This window comes from Charadrius vociferus, unplaced genomic scaffold (genome assembly GCF_000708025.1).
Source record: "Charadrius vociferus isolate BGI_N301 unplaced genomic scaffold, ASM70802v2 scaffold506, whole genome shotgun sequence".
In the NCBI taxonomy this organism is placed as follows: domain Eukaryota; kingdom Metazoa; phylum Chordata; class Aves; order Charadriiformes; family Charadriidae; genus Charadrius; species Charadrius vociferus.
In genome coordinates this window covers 668,128-689,082 of record NW_009648677.1, presented here as the reverse complement: position 1 = coordinate 689,082, position 20,955 = coordinate 668,128, and the positions used below count along the sequence as shown (strand labels likewise).

Genomic DNA, 20,955 nt, shown 5'->3' with positions numbered 1-20,955 from the left:
TTCAACAACAGCAGACTGCCTTTTTTTTTATTTTTGCTGCCAGTTAGAGTAAAGGGACTGCTTCTTTTCCAGATCTGGGCACCATTTGCTTTCTTTTCCAAAAAATTTCTGAAGCTCCAAACTGAACACAGATTTGAACTTTTCCCTTAACTCCTGAACAAATAACCTGATGCTTTATCTCCAGTCACCATGACTGATATCCTGCTATCGCACCTAAATAGATTAAATTGCTTGGAGTTTCAGCAGACACTTAGACACGAAGGAGACCAGAACACACTTTCCAGCTGTTTTATGCAGGGACTACCTTGCCCACCACTGAAACACAAGCCCCTCGGAGCTGGGAGGGGTGCTTAATGTCTCTGCTTAGGACCATAGGCGGTCTGCAATGACTGAAGCTGGAATTTGAACACAGGGATTAGCAAAGTTGATGGAAAAATCCTGGTGGGCTTGCAAGTGAACACGGTGGTAGGAGCATCAGTTTAGTGTCATGGCTGAAAGGTGGAGCCTGCAGCAACTCAGCACCCGATAAACCTCGTGCTGAGTACGTAACCACACACCAGCTCCCTATTACTGAGGAGTGACATTTCTTTTTGAGTATCAGCATTGCTCCCCAAAGGCCATGGCCAGTCCTAAATTTCAGAGTTGCATCTGTGAAAGTGAGTGAGTTCTGATCGATACTATTAAAGAGAAGACGGAAAACTATTTCAATAGACTTTTGGATGAGAAGACAAATGCCACTTGAATATGTTTTCTCTTGCTGCAAGGGGACGCTGCATCGAAGCAATTATAAGTAAGCATACAGCCCCCTCTCCTGTGAGTCTCTTCACAATAATACACCGTTAATGTTCCTGAGCATCACAGATAGCATAACTGGCAGTCAGTGTGCTGGGACAAACCCATCAACTGCCGATTTGGACTAGGTGTAGAGGAATTTTGAAGTTAACAGTGTTGTGAATTGTTGTGCGTGAACAAAACATAAATAGCAGCAGGACTCATTCATCAGGTTGCACTGTAAGAATTTTTGCAGTGTATTTTATTCAGTAATAACGGCAGTAGAAGAGAACCCTTTAAGCAGGATGAGAACAAGACAAAAAGTCATCTGCTTGAGCCCTGCAGGACAGGAGCTTATACGCAGTGTATCTCCTGACCTGCCAGAAGACCAGCACTGCTGCAGGCTTTCCTTGGAGTCACCTCCCGTGTACTTAATTGGTAGCAATCACAGTAGCTCTGACATAAAGCGTACGCTGTGTGTGCGAGGTATTTCACTCCGTGGTAAAATATTGGGAGCTACTTCCCCCCAAGTTTGATATGGCCATAAAACTGATGAGTACCTGCAGAGTGCAGAGGCATCAATCGTCTCAGCTCCACAGAGGCAAGAAAGAGCAAAATGGGCAAATAACTCCCAGAGCTGCAGGGTGGGAACTGATAGCAACGCCGGCCTGAGGCGAGGACTTGGTTGACGATACGCAGGAAGGAGCACACTGCCTGGCCTGGAGGAGAATCGTGCTGCTATTCAAAAAATCTCCCTTTAAGAAGTGGCTTAGCTGTGCCTCTGGTCACCCGTGCTCCCACTGCAGCTGGAATTTAATCTTGCAGGAGCACATATCTCCCTTGTGGAGTCACCTTGGCTCATTCGAGGACTCCAGTCCCCAGGAGGTAGCTGATTGCATTTTCAAAACACTCCTTCTTTACATATTTACACATCAAACGCTGTCCAACAAGCGGCGGGTTGCTGTGTTTTTGTTTTGTTTGATTAAATTCTTATTGAGAAAAGCTTCAAGAAAATAATGTCCTGAAGAATTCGGAGGGGAGGGAGCAAGGAGAAGGAACAATCCTAGCAAACAGCTGGTGGCTGCACATCTGAGCCAGCCAAGAAGGGGAAACGTGGGAGAAAAGAGTTATTCTGGGCTGGAGTACAAAGCTGTTTCAGAACAAAACATAAACAAAAAACCTCAAATCTATTTATGGGCAAGCAGGCTGCATTTCATTCTCACCCTTGCACAAGTCATCTGCATGTATCGGGGTTCTTGCTGAGCCCTTTATGGAGCAGTCAGCGTGCTCTGACCACCACGTGGTGAGCGAAGATTGTATTGAAGCATAAGATAATTCAAAAAATAGGATGAATAATCTCCTTCACCACTTTGCCTTTCTTCTTTGGCCCAAAGTTTCTCTCCTGTGCTCCCTCAAGGCTCTTCCAGCAAATATTGCTTTGGGTTCCAGCTGCTCTAGTCAATTGAAATTACAGTCCCTCGTAGAGTCCTTGATCCCCCAAGCTCTTGTGTTGTATCTATAAGAAATGCAGGATTAAGTGCTAGAAATAGCCTCTACCATAAGCAGTGGTAATTCACAGGCTCCTTATGAATTCCCTCTCTCCTGGGCAAGGCCTGGAATAAAAGGGATGCATGGAGAATTCACGTGTGCGTTGCCATGTGCTCCTTGTTATGTCAGTGAGGTGACGGGCTATACCTCGATTTGTTACCGGGGAGAATTAGCTCCAGAGCGCTTAATGATGCATATGTTGCCCTACTCTGCAGTTAGGCCGGCTCTTCATATTTGGTTTAAAATCAAAGGCAAAGGGAGTTCTGTGCCTGACCTACTTTGGCTTGCAAGGGATGAGTTGACATCAAAAGAGTCCCCAGTGATCTTCCTAAAAGTTAATAAGTATGTGGTGATCCATGTGAACAATACCCCATCACCTCAACCAGACCCAGAAATAGTCTGAAGAGGGAAATGAGCCTTCAGGATGAGGTTAATACATTTGGCTTATGCCAGTTCAGAGGAAAAGAGCTCTTAGAGTGATGGATCTCAATTAAAACCGGTTGAAGACAGAGGGGAGGCTCCCACAGTCTTTTGTGCGTGGAAGGGCCAACTGCAATCTCTAAGTGGGATGCTGTTGCACTGTGAGAAACATGAATTTTTGTGGATTATTAGTGCAACCCAACTGATGTTTACATTGAAGGACTGAGCCAGATAGGAGAAGCAGGGCTACATAAAATGATCTGCCTTCACCTTGCCTGCATGCTTTGGTATCCCGTCAGGACTGGTTTTCCTTTGTGTATCATATTCATCTCCTGCATAGCTCCTTGGAAGATGACCCATTCAGGAAAAGTCAAAATAGAAAATCTAATTTTCCACCTCCTGGGCCAGCCAAGCAAACTAGAAACCCCAAAATAAAACACTGCCTGTCTCCATCCAACCGCTGTTCCAATGTGTTCCTCCCCAAGCCCATTGCTTTGCTGTCCTCCGGGGTCCTGGGAGCAATGGCTGTGGCCAAAGCTTTGGGTGAGCAGGACACTCAGCTGAGCAGAGCAACAGCAAAGAGATACGGTGCTCCAGTCTATCCTTCGAGTCTCGTTTATCAGACACAGGCAGGAGAGAAACGACTGACTTTTTTGGGAAGATATGCAAAGGATAAGAAAAAATGTAGCAGCACAACCATACTGCAGTGAGCCTTTCCGGCACACTAATTATTACCAAATTATGAAGAATGTTCTCACTGACATCATGCAAACCCCGCACACTTGCAGCTCCGCGGTCCAGCCTCCACTCAGGCTCTCTGCGCTCCCAGGAGAGCCCCTAATGAAAAAGTCAGATGAGCTATTTTCATTTTGTCAGAAGTAGCCAAAGCAATTTTAGGAAGAGGAAGGTGGGGGCCTGCTGGAGTTCGCCAGAAAAATCTGAAGCATTCAACTCACGGCTTTGCAGCAGCAATCTCTCTCTGACAGCCCTTAAAAACCAGAAGGGGGGGTGGGGGGGGTTGGAAAGTGGCAGCGTGTGGTTTCCATGCTGCCTCTCAGCCAAGCCTGCAGGTATATTAACTGTTGGGTTTCTGTTTTGAAAAGCAGGCAAAGGGGGCAGAGACAAAAATCCTAGAAAACTGCCTGCTCTGCTAAAAATTAAGCAGTTCATCATTCCACATTTGCTTCTGAACTCTGTTTAGCCACAAAAACTAAGATGGGGAGAGGCAGACAAAAGAAAGCCCTTTTTTCCCCCAAAGCTTGGCTGCATCGGGGTTGAATGACAGATCTGGGAAAGGTGGTACAGGACTGGAAAAGACAGCTTTCTTCCTACAAGGTGAAGATAGACACATGCAAAAGTGACAGTACAAGGTCAGAAGAAACCAAAACCAAGCTGCACTGCCATTTTAACATCAAAATTCCCTGGAGGGTAGGTCAAGTGCCCTGTGATTTTTCTTAATATCTGTTCGTACAGCACGCAACTGCATGGTTTCTCTTCCATTTGCTTCCACCCTGCTGGCATTCCCAGCCCCTAACAGCGGGTTACAATGGAGCAGCGGGGTGTGTGTGCTAGAGATTAGGCAGGCGACCGATAATCGGTGACCCTAATTCTATTCCTGGCCGTGGTACTGACTCACGGAGCGATTTTGGCCACTCATTTCATCCTGGCATCTGCTTCCTCGGAGGTACCGTGGGGAGAATGCGGTGCACCCACTTCACAGCAGCCTTGTGTGTAGCGCTGCGCAAAATAAAACCAAACAGCAAACAGAGCGAAACAAAGAAAACCCCCCAGACAAAATCAGCTGGGGTCCAACACAATGCTCTGTTCAGCCTGAAACAAAAGTTTTGTTTTCAGGTCATTTAACTAATTTTATCTTTCTTTCCTTTTAACAAGAAAGAGAAGGGGGGAAAAAAAACAAAAAAGCAAAGAACAGAGATGACTTGTAAGCCGAACACAGACAAAGTGGTTTTACTTTGGGGGAAATTTCATCCTCGTTCTCCCATACTGTTTGACCAGTCCAAACTTGTATTAATGAGTTTCCTATCTACCATACTGAATATTCACCTAGCTCACCTTGCAAAGCTTATATTTCCATTAAGTGCCATGCAAACGTCAGCTGAAAGATTCCAAAGTGCAAATTATTTTTGCTTTTGGGAAACAGAAAGGATAAATAGAAACCAAGTTGCCTCTCTATCAATAGTTTTAATGAAGCCCCATGTGCAGCAAAGTACATAAGGTTGAGGCTAAATGCTTCACTGGACCACTCTATGTTATTTTAATGATGTGCTTAATGTGAAAAGATTTTTTGAAACCCGGTTTAAATGGTAGTGGGGAAGGTAAGTAAACAGCAGTTCAGTCAGAGGTCACTGAAAGTAAAGCAAAGTTTCTCTAAAAAAGGCAGGGAAACTTGCTATGTGCTATCCTCTATATTTGGATGCTCCTTTGGGTGACAAGTGTGCAGCCCCATAATAACATCTGCAATGAATTTGGAGATAGAAGAGTCTCTCGCAAAAGGGGTAATGCTGGAGGGTTAATGTCCTAATCCTTGTACGTATTATTTGCGCCTAATGCCACACAGGAAAGATAACACTGGGAAGTAAGGTGAGATTTACATAATGCTGATCAATTTGAAACGTACAGTAAGCAGAACTGCTTTTTGATTGCATTTCACAGCGCAGCAGCAGCAAAGTCTTTAGTTATTCAGGTCAGCTCTCACACCAGCAATTGCACCTCTGCAAAGCGAGCTGGGGATACAATCACACTTTAAGCCAGAGAGGATGAAAACCCATTTATTTCGATACATTTAAAGCCATCTGAACATCGCGCGTTCCAAATGCAGCCAGAGACGAGAAAAGCTTTTAAGGTTTGTTTGGCTTCTGCTTGAGAAAACTCAGCCTGGGGAGGGCAACGGCCAAGGGATGGGAGGCGGAGGCCGGGAGCAAGCAGGCAGATCTCGGCACGGGGGGGGAGCGGGAAGCGAGGACTGGGATAGGGAAGAATACTCCAGGTCAGGAATGAAGCCTATTTAAAGATCTTCTCTTGCAGTTCAGCACTACGGTCGCAGGCAGGACTGCTGGCCGGGGGCAAGGCGCGATAGGAAGGCGTTCGGGGAGCCCAAGGTTAGGATCGCGGAGGGGGCTGAGGTCGGGCTCTGGGCACGGTTGCAGAGCTTCAAGGAGAAAGGAGGACTCCGCACTGCACTTGCTGGAGGCGGCAAGGTGCACCGCGGGGTCTGTGCAGAGGCAGCTCGCTTGTTTACTCAACTTTTGTACTGCCATTAGACCAATTCCTGCTAAAACTCTCCACTCCCAACAGCTTTTTTTTTTTTTTTAATGCTTAAAAATCAGCTATATACATGCAAATGTATGTGCGTTGATGAAATCCACACTTTAGATGCATAATTTAAGTTGCAACCAGAAATGTACTTGGATTTTGGCAGTGCTTATGAATGGATTCCTACCCCAAGCCTTACCCCACACCTAAACACGAGCGAAGATAAACAAGAGTTTGTGCCTAATCCATCATGCTGCTTAGTAAGCAAAGATGAAAGAGAAAGCAAAGCAGTGTTTGGAGGAGGGAGAGAGTTATCTGAGAAACACACTGCTACGTGTACCTAAGATAATCACTGGCTTTAGACTAAAAACTCTTCATCACGCTAACGTGGAGAGCGTTTTCGCAGGTGAGACTGCTGCGCGTGCCAGCCCGCTGAGCCAACTATAGTCTGAGCCAATCTCAAAGGGCAGTACCCACCGCAGCAGCCAGTTAACTTGTTTCCATCGCTGATGGAGGCAACTTCTGTAAACAGGATCTGGCCCCGCGGCAAGCAAAGTGAACGGACAAGCTTCGGTTGCGTGCAGGGGCACAGTAAGAGGTGAAATGGCCACGACAGTGTGCAGAGGTTCGGAAAGTTTTCAGCCTCCAAAATATCCCCCATAGGAGTACCCCACATTCCACATCACACACCTGCGGCACCATTACAAGCACAAAGGGGGCACAGTGGAAACTGCGGAAGGGCCTCATCCCCTCTGTGGTAGCGCCGCAGAGGCGCTACCTACACCACCTACAGTACGACCTACCACCAGTACAACCTTCGCAGGGAAAAAGAGAGAGACGCTTATTAAAGTTGCTTCGATTTCTGAGTGTCATGCCCATAATTAGCTACGACCCCACGCTAACTGTGTTATCAGGCACTGTGAAAGAAATGATGGGGAGGCATTTTTAGCCAGCCCCTCAAGTTTTAAGAAAATAATTGCTTAAGCCTCATAAATAATAATTATTTCAATTGATGAATCATTTTGACTCATTTTACGTTTCAAGTAATATTTAATAGTGCCATGCAGTAAAGTAATTGTGGAATTAAGAATTCATTCGTCACTTATGTATGTTCTTACTTGAATTAGATCAAGTTAAAATTGTTGCTTCTTTTTTAGAAGGATAATTTAAATGACAGTCACCTTGTTCAGCATTTCACCAAGAGTATAGAAAAATCTCCTAATATGAAGAGATTGTAATCAAACCTTGTCCCCCCCAACTCTTTCACACACACAAAACCACACAAACGTAATGGCTCCCTCCCCAAGTGTGTAAAGCTTTCTGCTTACAGCCAAGAAAACATACCACTTGAATAACCTTTCACATAACACTTGAGTAACCTCTCACTCTGAACTTTGAGTCTCTGTCTCCAAGTAAAAATCACACTTTTGAGGTCAGTCCAGACATGCCAAACACAGGATTTGAGACTGAAAAGAAAAATGTCCGAGATAATGAAAAATGTACTTCACTCCCTAGGGAGTTTTACAAAATTATTTTTATGATCAGAAATAATTTACTGATGGGAAATGAGATGCCAGTTACAAGGAAATTCAACATTAGTCCCAATAATTTGTCCTGTGAATTGCTCACAAATCTCAAAGCACTTGATCAGCCATCACCCAGAGCGATGTGGCGCAGGAAACCCTGTGTCCACGCTACGGAAGAGGATGTGAGTTCGAGAGACCCTAACCACCACAGCCTGCAGTACTCTCCCGTCTGCTCCCTTCGCCATCTTCTCCTTCAGGAAAAGACAACCCCTCTCCCTGCCTGACGGGACAGAGGAGTGAGGAGTGGATTTTTGGAGCTTGATGGAACATCATCTGCAGGCAGACGGGGAAACAAGACTCAACCAAAGAGGATCAAAAAGCCAAAGGGAACACAAGAGGAAAACCAAATGAGGGCTGTCATTTGGGTTTTTCAAGTGAAATGCTAATCAGGACCTAATGAAGGTTGTTTAAAGCAGCTGATATTTTAGTATCGCATGGGAGTTGGGGTATGGCTGAACCAGCTACAGTCAATATTCCTTTCATGTGGTGGAGAAGGAAATGCTGATGTATTTTCAGGCAATATGATGAGGTCAGAAGATCTTGCAGAGTCTGACCTGGCAGCCATGAGAAATGAAAAGCGAGGATCCCACCAAGACATGGGATCAGCCTGGTCAGCCCACTAGTAAGAGCAGAGGGCTGGAAGGGAAAAAAAGCTATTAAAAAAAAAAAGAGGGAAAGGGCTCAAGATTGATGAGGTGGGCAGTAGCTCATATTTACATATCTGGGGCCTCCTTGACAGCAGAAAAAATAAGTTAACCCGAAAAATAGAAATCTAATCTACATTCACTTCCCAACTTGTCAAAAGGCCTCAGTGCAAAGCAGCCGCACTTGGCTGCACAGAGGTGTTCCACGGAGGGACCCCGACCAATAAATCTGTTTGATTTCCTGTTATGAGAAGCAGACAAAGAGATACGGCTAGGGATGGGCAGAGCTGTCTGCATAAGGGAAGAGCCTGTGCTTTCACCCCAAACTCAAACCCACCCTCTCCGAGGTTAGGAAAAGTTCAGTTCACTTTGGGAATTTTTTTGCATTATTTCTCATTTTTGCATGTTCCCATGGGAGCTGGAAGGAGATGGGACAAAGCATTTCTTTCCTGCTGGCACCAAGCAACCCTGAAAGTGTCACACGAAAGCTTGTACTTGAGAGGTTTCCAGTCCAAGGGTGTGATCTTGCAACCCCTCCAGATGTGAATAACGCAGTGACATTTTGAATGCTTTTGCTGTTAGTGAGAATTCCTTGGCATTACTCTACAAGTGTTTTCTCCCCACCACTTCTTCCTTGCTTTCTTCGCCCCTTCACCCAGTGCACGTTACACATAAACAGAAAAGGAAAGCAAAGTTTTGAGATCAAACAGACTTTTTTCCCCAAACCCTGGGGAGAACCTGTGCAATGGTAACAATCTTGTCAAACAGCAGCTGTTTGGTAAGGTTCCTCTCAGGAGGTGACATCAGAAGTCGAATGCTCCTTTGCCCACGGCACATGGTCTAACAGACCAATAGATGTTTCATGGCATAGATTTTCCAGAAGTATAGCAGGTCCACGACAACATTTGAAAGCAATTAGGACGAATGTGGCAGCACTTCAATGTATTTGCTGAAGCACAACAATTAATACCCATGTTTCTGTGAACGTATACTTTCAGTACTGCTGGTAATTTCCCCACAACTTCCGTAGCCTCGCTAAATCATCGCTTAGTGATCACAGCCAAAAGTTTCAAAACCTTTGACGGAAACAGGACCATGACCGTGGATGTAAATTTGCTCACTTGCCTTTTTTTTTTTCTTCCTTCAGAGAGACCCAAAATCTATGAAAAGGAAACTGATTTTGATAAGATTGAGCGGGTGGAATTAAGAAGCAAACACAAAATCCAGTGCACTGTAAGCGGGAATCCTGACCCGAAGATCGAGTGGAAGTGGCAGCCCTGCAGCCTCACAGACACACTGTAAGTGGACATTCCTACACATGACCATGTTGCAAAACAGTTTGATGGTCTCATGTCAGTTTTTCTTTCCAGTACATCTTTTTTACCTTAGTTAAAAATCACAAGCAGTGATTCCTCACCTAAAGATCTCAAGGGTTATGAACCCAGCAGACATCCAGTTGTGTATGATCTTTTCGGAGTTACAAGCACCTTCTGTATTATCAGAATTGTGTCAAATAAGTTTAAAGCGACTAAAGATCAGCCTTGAATTTTCTTTAACTTGATCAGAAATGTCCCTCTGACCTACCAAGATCTTTTCTTACACCTCTTGGATGAAGCCTACATGGTTGACAAAGAAAAAACAGACAGATGCTTTCTGTGTAGAGGTGACACACTTTTTTTCCCCGGTAAGAGCTATTGTCAGACAAACCCGCGAAAGGCTTGGCTTCATTTAGTTGCCATATGGAATTTATGCCACTTCCTAAGGGCTGTCTTCACCAGTGCAGACTGAGCATGGGCTCCTGTGGCAGCATCTGCGTTGCAGAAGCTGTAAAAGGGAGCCAAGCCTTCACGCCTTCCTGAGGGCCCTTCTTTGCTAAAATCTGGAGGCAGCCGGAGGTGTGAAGACACAGAAGCAAGTCACTGGGTCAAAACTGTCAGAGAGGAATGAGGCAAGTTAAAACACAAGATGCCTTTCGAGATTCGCCTTATACAAGTAGACATTTTCTTTGGTTCTGCTGTTATATGAGCAGGGTGATCTATAAAGAGAGGTCTTGGCTGAGGTCTGAATGCTTCCCCTGGTAGCCCCAGGAGACATACAGGAGGCACATATAACATTTCTGACTGCACTTCAACTCTTCCCTGCGATGAGAGGGCAGAAGTCAGGTTTTCCATCCATAAAAAAATGAAGGCAGGTCTAGGAAGCAAGACAGAAAATTGCTGGATGGTTCCTTATTTTCTCACCATTTCAATGCTTTTCCAGCTGCTGTGAAGGGCAAGCCATGAGATGGGGAAAAGTCGCTATGAGAAGCTCTTTCCCAGGTTCTCTGCTGCAGCAGTCACAGTGATGTTGGGTGATCTAGTCTCAGGTTGGGTCTAAAAAGTGATTTGGTGTCCCTCCACAAGGGAAGTAGCCCGTTACCTCATTTAGGTAGTTACACTGCTCCTGCAGGAATAAGATTTGTAGGTTTAGGTAGGGCTGTTGGCATAGCAGGTCAGCAGAAGGCACACAAGCTGCTGCATTCAGCATGAGCAGAATGGAAACAGCATAAGGAAACAGGTTATGCATTCTGTTGGAAAGCCACAGAGATGACCTGAAGTCTTTTCCAGATCTTTCTGTCTAGGGAGAAAGAATTGGTCATGAATGCCGAATTAAGCCAGATTCGAACCAGTGACCTGGTGGCAAAAGACCTCATGTAACCCTTGTTCCAGCTCTCTGACTCTCTGATCTTATCAATTTAAATACAATTGCAGAGTGGCGTCTACCTCTTCTGGCCCCCGGGGCAGCCTTATCTTTTTGCAGCAGAAGCTGTAGGAGGATTCCTGTGGGAAATGACACAGACCCCATTTCCTTCTGTTGTCTCACTTCCTCTCTCTCTCTCTTTCTCTCCCCCCTCCTCACTAGTGCACTTTGAATCCCAAAACACTATCATTGTTCCTTATAGCTGTGATGTGATTCGCTTCCTTTGAGTTTTTTCCCTTCATCCTCAAGGCAGAATTGTGCCTTGCAGGAAGTCACTCAAGACATCTTCTAATTAGGCTCTTTTGAGAGCTATAAACCCTCCCTTGACCCAGGGTGTCACCCGTGCGTCTTGTGTGGATTTGGCAAAGGCACAGCTGATTTATGGATTAGTTTTCTGCAGCATCAGCCCTTGGTCATCACCTACAGAAGTCCATTTTACCTCCTCTAATCCTAACGGGCTACGGTGGGCTGAGAGGCCGCTGGGACAGGCCATGGGAAGTGCGGTGCCTCTGCTGAGGCAGAGGAGGCAATAAGGACACGTTCCCGTCGTGCTCCGTGATGACTTGTGCAAGGTGCAATTGCGGCTAGTTGTAGAACTGAACGGATTTCACTAACTTGCCGTCACAGAGTCACAGTTTGTAACACCCAGCCGTGCTGCACTGGAGCTGAACTGGCAATGTTAAAAGGAAAGGCTTCCTGGAGCCGCCGAGCTGGCAGCGCCCGCAGCCAGGACTCCCGGAGCTCCAGCCTTGCTGAAGCCTTTGCGCTCCTAAGCACGACAAGGCCCGCATCTCTCCTCATTTTTTCCAAGGGTTGTAGTTAAAGAAGACAGAAAAGCCTTTTGCCTTGGATGGTGCAGATATACGTTTCCGCATGGCGTGCTACGTACACTGCTCTTCGCCCATAATTCAAAAATGAAGATTGCTAACTGATGGAGATATGGCTGTCTTCTGGGGAACATGCAATATTAAAGGAGCCTTCTGCTATAGTTAGCCCAGTATTTATGCATTCTACTCCCTCAGCCTGCACTTCATGTCGGAAAGCCGAGCAGATAGACCGACACGCTCAGCAACATTCACCTCCCCACAGTTTTGAAATGCACTGCGAGATCTAAAAGAGAACTTATAAAAGCTACAACTGCATTGAGTTGGAGTATAACTCATATTAGTCAGATTTAATTCACACGATTTAATTAGTTGTTCAGTATTTTCTATTTTCAATCTTCAGAAAATTTGGGGGGGTTTCCTTGTTGGTCATATGCTGATCTTTGTCTATTGCTGTCAAGGCGCTTCATAAATAGTTTTGCAATGTTGCGATGAAGGAATGCAGTAGTTTCACAAAGAGGTAACAAACTCCAGCAGCAATAGCTTTTAAGAGGTTTTAAGACCTAAACCTATTGTCTAAGAATAACATTCTCTCTCTTTAATAATGCCCCCCTGGGTTATCTGCAGGGAGTCGGGTTCTTGAACACCACCTTTGCTTTTCTACCTCCAGATGCAACCCCGCTGGGCAAAAAATGGTGGTTCAGGAGAACATGGTCATAGGCAACAAGATCAGAAGCATTGAAAACATAACCGTGAAGCATGGGGATAAAAGAAAGGTATGTGTCTGATGAAAATCTGAGCAATGATGTCATGGAATAGCAGTGGGCTTTATGGGGTGCTCACACGGAGCTCTCTCCCTGCAGTTCCCAAGCTGCTGCGGGTTGTTAGCATGCTTTAAATTCCACAGCCCTGGGATCATTTTCAGATCTCTGCTGTTTATAAATATCGGGATTCTGGCAATGATGTCACATACCCTGTTTAAAACTCTCCAAAGACTTTTGGGTCAAAAACCTCTCTGTCTCCCTCAGTCTTGAGAAAGTGTGAAACTGGTTCGGTGCAAGAGGGGTCCTGTGAAGCGCCTACAACTGATAAGAACTCTACATTCATTAAAATGCTTAGCGCTCAGCCAGCACTTTGTATTGCCCAACCTTGCCCGCTCTCCCAGCAGGAGGAGTTAAACAGCTGCCCATGGCAGGGGAGTTCGAACTAGATGATCTTTAAGGTCCCTTCCAACCTAAACCATTCTATGATTCTAGGATTCTATGTGTAATTTAAGAGGCCTACAGTGGCCAGAGATAGCTGCCCTGATTTTTGGAGTGTGTAAGTGCCTGCAGTACCTGCCTGTTTCAGCTGGAGTTCTCAACATTGCTGTACCCATTCGGGTTGCCAACCACGTTACTGAGCCAATGAAGGTGGGAAGACCTCCTTCCTTCTACACTTCCCTGCCTGCTTCCCCTTCCAAACAGCACCGGGAGCACACTTCCTGCGTTAACTGCAAAGATCCCAGCTCTCTTAAATGCCTCCCAGGTACCTGCGGTGATGCTGAGTGATACTGTTTACACAGGTCCATGCTAATCCTTGAGAAATCACTGCAGCTGTTCTGCTGTGGATTCACAGCCTTCTGGCTCTGCCTTGCAGAGATGCTGCGGTCTGGCTCAGACAGTTGTTTTACCTCTGTTGGACTCATAGAGGTTTGTGGCTTTAGGAGTGGGTTTGCAGCTACAGGTTTCCAGGTGGATGCTCCAGATGACAGTTTAGTGCCTAATCCTGCAAGGTGCTGAATGCTGCAGTTTGTGTCCTGGTATACGTTTAAGCATATGGTAATTCTTGGGCTACTCCCATGCCTAAAGTTAAGCACAAAGCTAAAGTGCTCTTCTGGATTGGGTCCAGACTAAATCAGCATCTGGCAGGATCAGTGCCTTAGCCATCTGCTCTTTCTCATGGAGACTTTCCAGCTCGAAACGTAATCTAAACCAGAGCTCTGAAAACATGGAGGTTGGGCTGGGAAGGAGAAAATCAGCGTTCGCATTTCATTCCTGAATTTTCCCCTTGCTGGAAGATATTTATAAATTGGTTTTATTTAGATGGCGTAGTGCCCCTTAAGCTCTGTTTTCAATGTATTCTGTATGAATTTTAGATCTTAGGCAAAAGCAACTACCTACAAAGTGCTAATTACTGGTAAAAAATGGAGGTCAATGACATGTACCTACAAAGTTTCTTCCTTTTCTAAGACTTTCTGGTTGCTGCATGGACTGACACGGGTTTCGCTGCCCTCATGGCTACTGTTTCCATATATACAGTCTGTCTAAATATATGATCTGGTGTCCAAGAGCTTAGTTTATGTCTGATGATTAGTCTTAAAGTTATGTTGGTCCCCATATAAAAGTGAAGAGTTTTACAATTGCTGTGACCCAAAAAATAGCTGTTGGTTGCTGAATTGTCCCACGTGCTGGGATAGTGAGACACCTCAATAACACAAAATTAGAAACATTTTCCTTTATTTTATGCATACGTACACCACTCTAATTTCTTCTTTTACCAACTTTGCTGCGGCAAGTATGCAGGTGGGTGACATTTTAGTCTGCTAGTAGACTTAGGATGGGATTTGGCTGCAGTCTCTGAATGGGGTGTTTCAGGAGCACCACAGAGCTCCTGGACCCAGTGGGGCACTCCAATCACATCCTCAGTCTACGCTGGTGCATGATTAGGGACTTCCTAGCGTTCCCCTGTCACCTAATTTCCCTAGAAAGAAAAGGTGCGGCAATGTCCAGGTAAAGCAATCAGAGGAGAAAGAGTGCTCCACTCCCACAGAGGACACCACAGCAGCGACCCACGGGTCAGCCCGGATATCACCACGTGCCTGAGTTTCCTGCCTGTAAAACATGGCAGACACTAGAACGTGAGGAGAAGGGAGGCACAACTGCTTTGCGGAGATGAGGACCGTGAGGGAACCTCAGTACAAGGACTCCACGCAGTCCTCAGAAGTACTCCTCTTGTTCCCTAAGGGCTCTGCTGCGGCTCTCACCTTGAGCACACAGTCAGCCCCGAGGCGGCTCCTCGCTCTGCCCTGCACAGCCAGCTCTGCTCTTTCGGTAGACTCCAGGCATCCCGAAGTGCTCAGTTTTTAGACAGGTCCAAATGCTCAGCGTACAACGCTTTAACTTAAGCTTTTATATATTTCATTATTAAAGTTTCATAAAAATACTTCTTTACAAGTCACGTGATTTTACGATTTATAGTATATTCATTATTTTCATCTCCTGCTGATCCACTGGTTGAAACACACATTCTGAGGTGTTTTCTAATGATTTTTATGTCCCAATTAAGATCTATTCAAATTAATACAACTAGATTTTATGAATCTCAGGTTTCAGCACTTTGTCTCCCTGCTTACATTAGCAGACAATTCCTCTCCCTCCCCCTTTCTGAAGTCCAAGGCTATCTGTGTTAAGTGGAGTCTTTAGATAATAGACTATAATTCAAAAAAAGACACTGATGAAAACTTGTAGCCTTCAGACTTTTCCTTGTGTTTTATCAGTCGTTATTCCCACCAGAAATGGAATAGACAGGGAACAGCCCAATCCAGTCCCACCATGTCCTAGCAAGTAATTCATCTGCATTGACTAGGCAGATGAAATAATAAAGATGTTGGAGGCTGACTGAGCGTGGCTTTTCTTGACTGCGTGATGAAGCTGGGATTAGCCGAGATTGGTTATTTTTCCTGTGTGATTTGAGCCTGTCCAATGATAGCTGGAGTCTCAGAGCAGAAGGTGGAATTTACCCAGTCTCTAAGATTTCTCAGCATCCCAGGAGTTCACCATCAAAGAACTATATGCTGGTTCAGCGACATATGAAAAAATGCATTAACTTTTTAGAGCTGCCAAGAGTATGGGAACAAACCCCCAGAAATTACCAGATCCCAAATCTTGCTCAAAAGCTAGCCTGCACGGCAGCAAGCAAGGATTTTTCCAGCAGATCGCTGACGCTTTAGACGTCTATTTGACAAAAGCGGCATGTAAAATTGAGGGCTCTTGTCATCCTCGTCATGGTGATTACTCCATTATTATTCCACAGGTAGAGAAGTGAATTTCACCCCCTCCTGTCTTCTAAAGGCTGAGTCTCATTCCTAAAGAAAAGCATGTGGTTATCATTAACGTTATGATCTACTTCACTGAAGTTTTGGTCAAAGAGTGGTTGAGGCAACTGCATCATGCTAATTTAATTTTCCTGGTGGTTTTGAGTCAATATTGAACTTTTCACTTTGTGATTTAAACTATCGTGGAGCTACCTCTGAAGGGTGCTTTTTTGCACCAGGTGAAACAGCCAAGAATGCAGGAATAGCCTGAATTTCCTCTTCAAGTTGCAAGGAGCTGGGGCGCTATTTTATTTTCTTTCCTGTTAGTAAACGGAACATACTGGTTTGAGCTTGGGAGAACAGGACATAGCAGAAAAGAATAGCAAGATCCATACATAATTCAGTTCTCATTGGGGGTTTCTTTTAATCTCTTTTCTCCCTTTTATGTATATATGAGAGAGTGGCCTGGCCATGCGGATGTTTCTGCAATGAAACTCATACGTCTCTTTTGCTGGTGAAATTCATAACCACTTAAGAAAATTGACCCAAAAATGCCAGGTTTAAACGTCCTGAAGGAACAAAAAGACTACATTAGAATAGTGGGATGCGTTTGGTGAAAAGTATGTGAGCAACTCCGTAGAGCTGTTTAAATCTGTCACCCTGCGTGGGTGCCCGTTTCAGTGAGCTCCCAGAAGCCTTGTCACGTTGGTCTCTGGCAGGGGAAGGTGAACAGTCACGCGGCTGGGGTTTGAACAAAGCATCCACGCTCTGGGAGACTAGCCCAGATGTTGCAGGCGCTACCCAAGCACAGGAGCACATGGACTACTACGCCATCCTTGGCAGGGCTTCTTAAGAGAGCCTGGCTAGCAGCAGGGACATAAGAAACGGCCCTCTGTCTTCCCTGCCCTCTTCAATTCATTAGCTGCAATCACTGGGTGAGAGGAAGAAGCGTGGGGGTGGTAATTGCTCATGACTAGCCAGCACCTAGCCCCTGCCCTTGGGCCAGAGAGAGAGTGATCAGTCCATCCATACTAGAAATGTACACCAGTTCCTCCAGAGGCACCTCATACCTCCAGTTCTGCCCAGTTTCCTGCCCACGTGGTACTACCATCAGCTCTGCCACACTTTGTGGAGAAGGCAGTGATTGTTCTTATTTTACAGGGCGAGAAAGGCCCACTGCCAGAGATGAGAGCAAAGCTTAGAATTTCTCTGTCAACTCACAGACTTCTCTTATCACTTGTCCTCAGTCCATCCTTTAGCGTGTTTTGAATGAATGAACTAAGATTATGGATCAGAATTGTCAGGCTATAAAAACAAGTGCTATTCTGTGCCATTCAAGTAGATGGATTGGGAGCCAGCTGAATATTTTCTTTGCGGGGTCTCTGGTGAAGTTCCTATAATTTCATCTGCCTCTAGCCACCTCCACCCCAGTTCTGCCAGAGTTAGACAGCTGACAAGTTTTCCACCCACTTTTTCTACTCCTCATCCTCGCCCACATACAGCTAACGAAGTGAAAGAGAGAAGAATTGTTAACTAAAGCCGTTGGAAGGAGGGATTAGACAAACGAAAGAGAAAGCAAGGAATAACAAGATATATTAATTCATGCTGGCTCCAGCTTAAAAAAAAAGTCTTGCTGCTCTGTCCTTACTACAAGATGTCTTAAAACACTCATGGTATATGGCTGTGCAATGTTATTTGGCTGCTTCTAAAACAGCTTGTTTTATCAGTTCAGGAACATTACAGTGCAAGACATATGGACTTTATTGAACTATTCCATTATGGGTTTTCCCAGCAGCAACGTCTATTTACTTGTCATGGTTGTTCTTCAGAGATCAGTCATTTTATTTCTTTGATTATTGAGTTTTAAACTTTGTTTATTCTTTTATAGTAATTATTTATTAGCTAATAAACCCTTCTTTGGGCTCGCAGTATTGGGTGGCCTTTAGGTTAAGTAATAGGAAATGGAGCCCTTTACTTCCAAATTCAACACAGGCAATCAAAACCGGTCCGAAGGATGTTTGGTGCTTGGTATGCAGTGAACTCACAGGATCTCAGTCCAGCTCCCACTAGGAAGATGTCTAGACATTACATGCCAATAATTTGTTATTAATTACCATCGGTTCCAGCGCAGTCTGCACAGAAGCTAAGGACTGAACAGCCACAGTTTGTGCTACCGCTTGGGGCTGGAGTACATTGGCAAGGGTTAACGCGCCATTTAGTCTGAACCGCTCTTGACTAGGACATCGTGGAAGGTAAACTAAAAAGTGCAAACTTCCAGGCCAGAAATAGTTCCTGAACAGTAATTTCACTGAAGAGGTAGAATGTTTCAAGGCAATTGCAGATTTCACATCAGCATCATTATTTAGGCTTAGCAGAAAGTACAGTGCTGTGTCTGGGAGCAGAGGTTTCTGAGTCGAAGGCATGAGAAACAGCCTTGATGTGAGCTCTGCTTTGAGTAAGAGGTCAGACAGGAGACCACCAACGGGCTCGTGCTGCTAAGGTCTTTCTGTGATTTCATGAGTCTACATGTGGCAAATGCCAACATGTCTCAGACTTTTCTATCCTGGCTCTGATTCCAGGAACGGAAAATACTTTGCCAGGTGCATGGACTAAGCACACAAAGTAGATTATCCCCTCGGAATTTTTTCCACTCTATACTAAAGGTCCCCAAACGCTGGGACTGTGCCACTCCGCTGAGAGAGACGTCTGCTAACAGTTTTCCCTGTTAATAAGAGGAAAAGATTCCTATGTTTGGTTGCTCGAGTTCAAACCATTTTCTCATTCAACTTCTTTTTGCAGACTGTCCTTGAAATGGTTGCATGAAAGTATGGGGATGGCATTTAGAACAAAATCCTGATCCCTGCCTGCCACTATCACAAAGTACAGACAAATTTCAAATTTTCAAGTTTGTTCAACTCAGGTTGCCTACAGTAACAGGTGATGAACAGCTGCCAAAACATCAGCATTGTGGGGTCTAACATCTGGGTTAATAGGGGTGACCTTTCAACGGGATCTCCTTGATCTACAGATACTTCAAAAAGTAGGTACCACCGTGGGCTTCCTACATGTTTCTTTCAGGTTCCTTTTGGCAAAAGACAAAACTATGTGGTCTTATAGAGGGAAGGAGGATTTGGATGCCCTTTGGTATAGCGTGTTAAGAGTTCCAAAGCATGACTCTGTTGAAGACTGAAACAGGATTGGCAACTGAGAGCTTTATTTAAGATGCTGGAAACATAATTGGACTCCCAATCTCAGGGATTTACTCAGAAGCACACAGCTAGAGTGAAAAGCTGATGAGTAATGATTTCAAGGGATTCATCTTATTACAAGAAAATCACTCAAAATCCTTCATTTCCAGCCCTGAAATCACGTATATTTCTCTGCTGGATGCTGGTGGCTTAAAAGTCACATTTTGGAGGACTCTGGGTGGTGCTAGTTCTAAAATAAGACAGTAAAGGGCGTTCTGTCCTGTGCTGAGGTGTGTAGCAAACTGGTATCCAAGCGCACAACAGGGATTTTGAGCATACAAACAAGAAAAACGCTTTCTCTCTTTTCCTCAGTAACTTTTTCCCAAGAATTTGTCCCCACGTTGTTTCCCACCATCATTTTAACATCTTTTTCACCTTCACATCTAGCCGCAAGTGAGATTAGCTGAGATGAGGTCTCAGTATAGCTATTTGCTCTTTTTTTCCCCCCACTACCGTGTCAGACTTTTCTTGAGTTATGTAGTTAGAGACGTTAGCACCTGCGTGTGTTCATGAGCGTATGGCTGTGTTTACCTCTGGGCCACCAAATGCAGCTTGAGGCATTGCATCAGTTTTTAGAAGAGTCGCAGTGTCACCCCTAACACTTTGGACATATTCCAAAATGGATAATTACATTCCCCTTTATGATTTTAACTGGCTCTACAGTATTATCCTCGACTTCCCATCTAGAGCTGTCACTTAGCAAGACTAATAGCTGTTAAATAGCTGTCCAAATTTATCCCCTTCTGTCCTCAGCACATACATTCATATTGGCTTTTTCTATTCCCAAATCTAAAATTCTAAGATCCAGTAATCATGAGAAGAAAGATCTTGGTCCTGATTCAGCAGTAATCCAAAAGGCAGTGTCCACTGCTTGAAGTCAGGGGCAGCGTTCTGACCGTGTGCCTGTTAATAACCGGTGGCATTAGGGCCACTGCTACAGGAATGGACAAAGGAGGAGGAGCAGACTGCTTCCCTGGGTGATTTTATATCCATGTTAGAGCTATTTTCATGTCATAAATAAATCAGAACTGCACAGCTCTTTCTTCGGTGGACAGCAGAGGGAGCTGGGTTTGCTGGTCTCCTCTTTTCACCCCTAAATTTGGGTTGTCCCTATTCTTGGTTAATTTCTGTGTTTGGTGCCCATGAAAAGCAGATACTTTTCCTCTTACCCGTTATTCTGCTGAAAATGTTCCCCATTAGAATGTAAAATGCACATGGGATCAAAACCTTTGAAACTCATTTCCCTACAGGCTTTAAAGTGCCAAAGCTCAGAAAATCTTAAATAACTCTCTGAAAATATATCCCGCACAGCTATAGACACATTCATGGTGCAGCTTTATGAGCAGTAAAGGAATGTCTTGTGTGAGTTTAGTTTAGGATATTAAAAAGAAAGTCCAGAGATGCTTTTGTGCACTTCAAAGCGCTCTCTGGAGATAAGGACAAAGGGCCAGAGGGTGTTATAAATTTTGATTCTCAAAGTCCTTAGAGAGGACGGCAAAGAAAGTGATATTTGTTCCAAATGTGAGGGCTCCGAGTTCCTCAGGTGAATGGCTGCAGGGGAAGCAAAGTAATCTTGCAAGAACATCTCTGTCTTGGTGGGTTGGACCCTGCTTTCTTGCTAGCAGCCCAAAGGAAGTACCAGAAATAATTAAAGCCATGACCTGTGGATAGTCCTCCATGAGCTTGTGATGCTGCCCCATGATGGGGACAGGGGAGTGCCACGCGGCTGGCTCCTCATTAAGAAGGCCCTATACAGAAGCAGGGCCTCAGGATGTTTAAGGAACACAAGTTCTTAAGGATGTGTTTGCGTTCAGCCCCATGAATAAC

At 44.9% G+C, this 20,955-nt stretch overlaps 1 protein-coding gene across 1 annotated transcript in view; it reads left to right on the top strand.

Annotated features, from left to right (window-relative positions):
* The window catches only part of LOC104287780 (vascular endothelial growth factor receptor kdr-like), a 135,908-nt gene that overhangs the window by 69,008 nt on the left and 45,945 nt on the right, over positions 1-20,955 (top strand). Inside the window, exons 10-11 of the mRNA XM_009886512.1 lie at positions 9,390-9,540; positions 12,476-12,581. Coding sequence (XP_009884814.1) covers positions 9,390-9,540; positions 12,476-12,581 — 257 coding nt within the window. The remainder of the gene's footprint in view (positions 1-9,389; positions 9,541-12,475; positions 12,582-20,955) is intronic.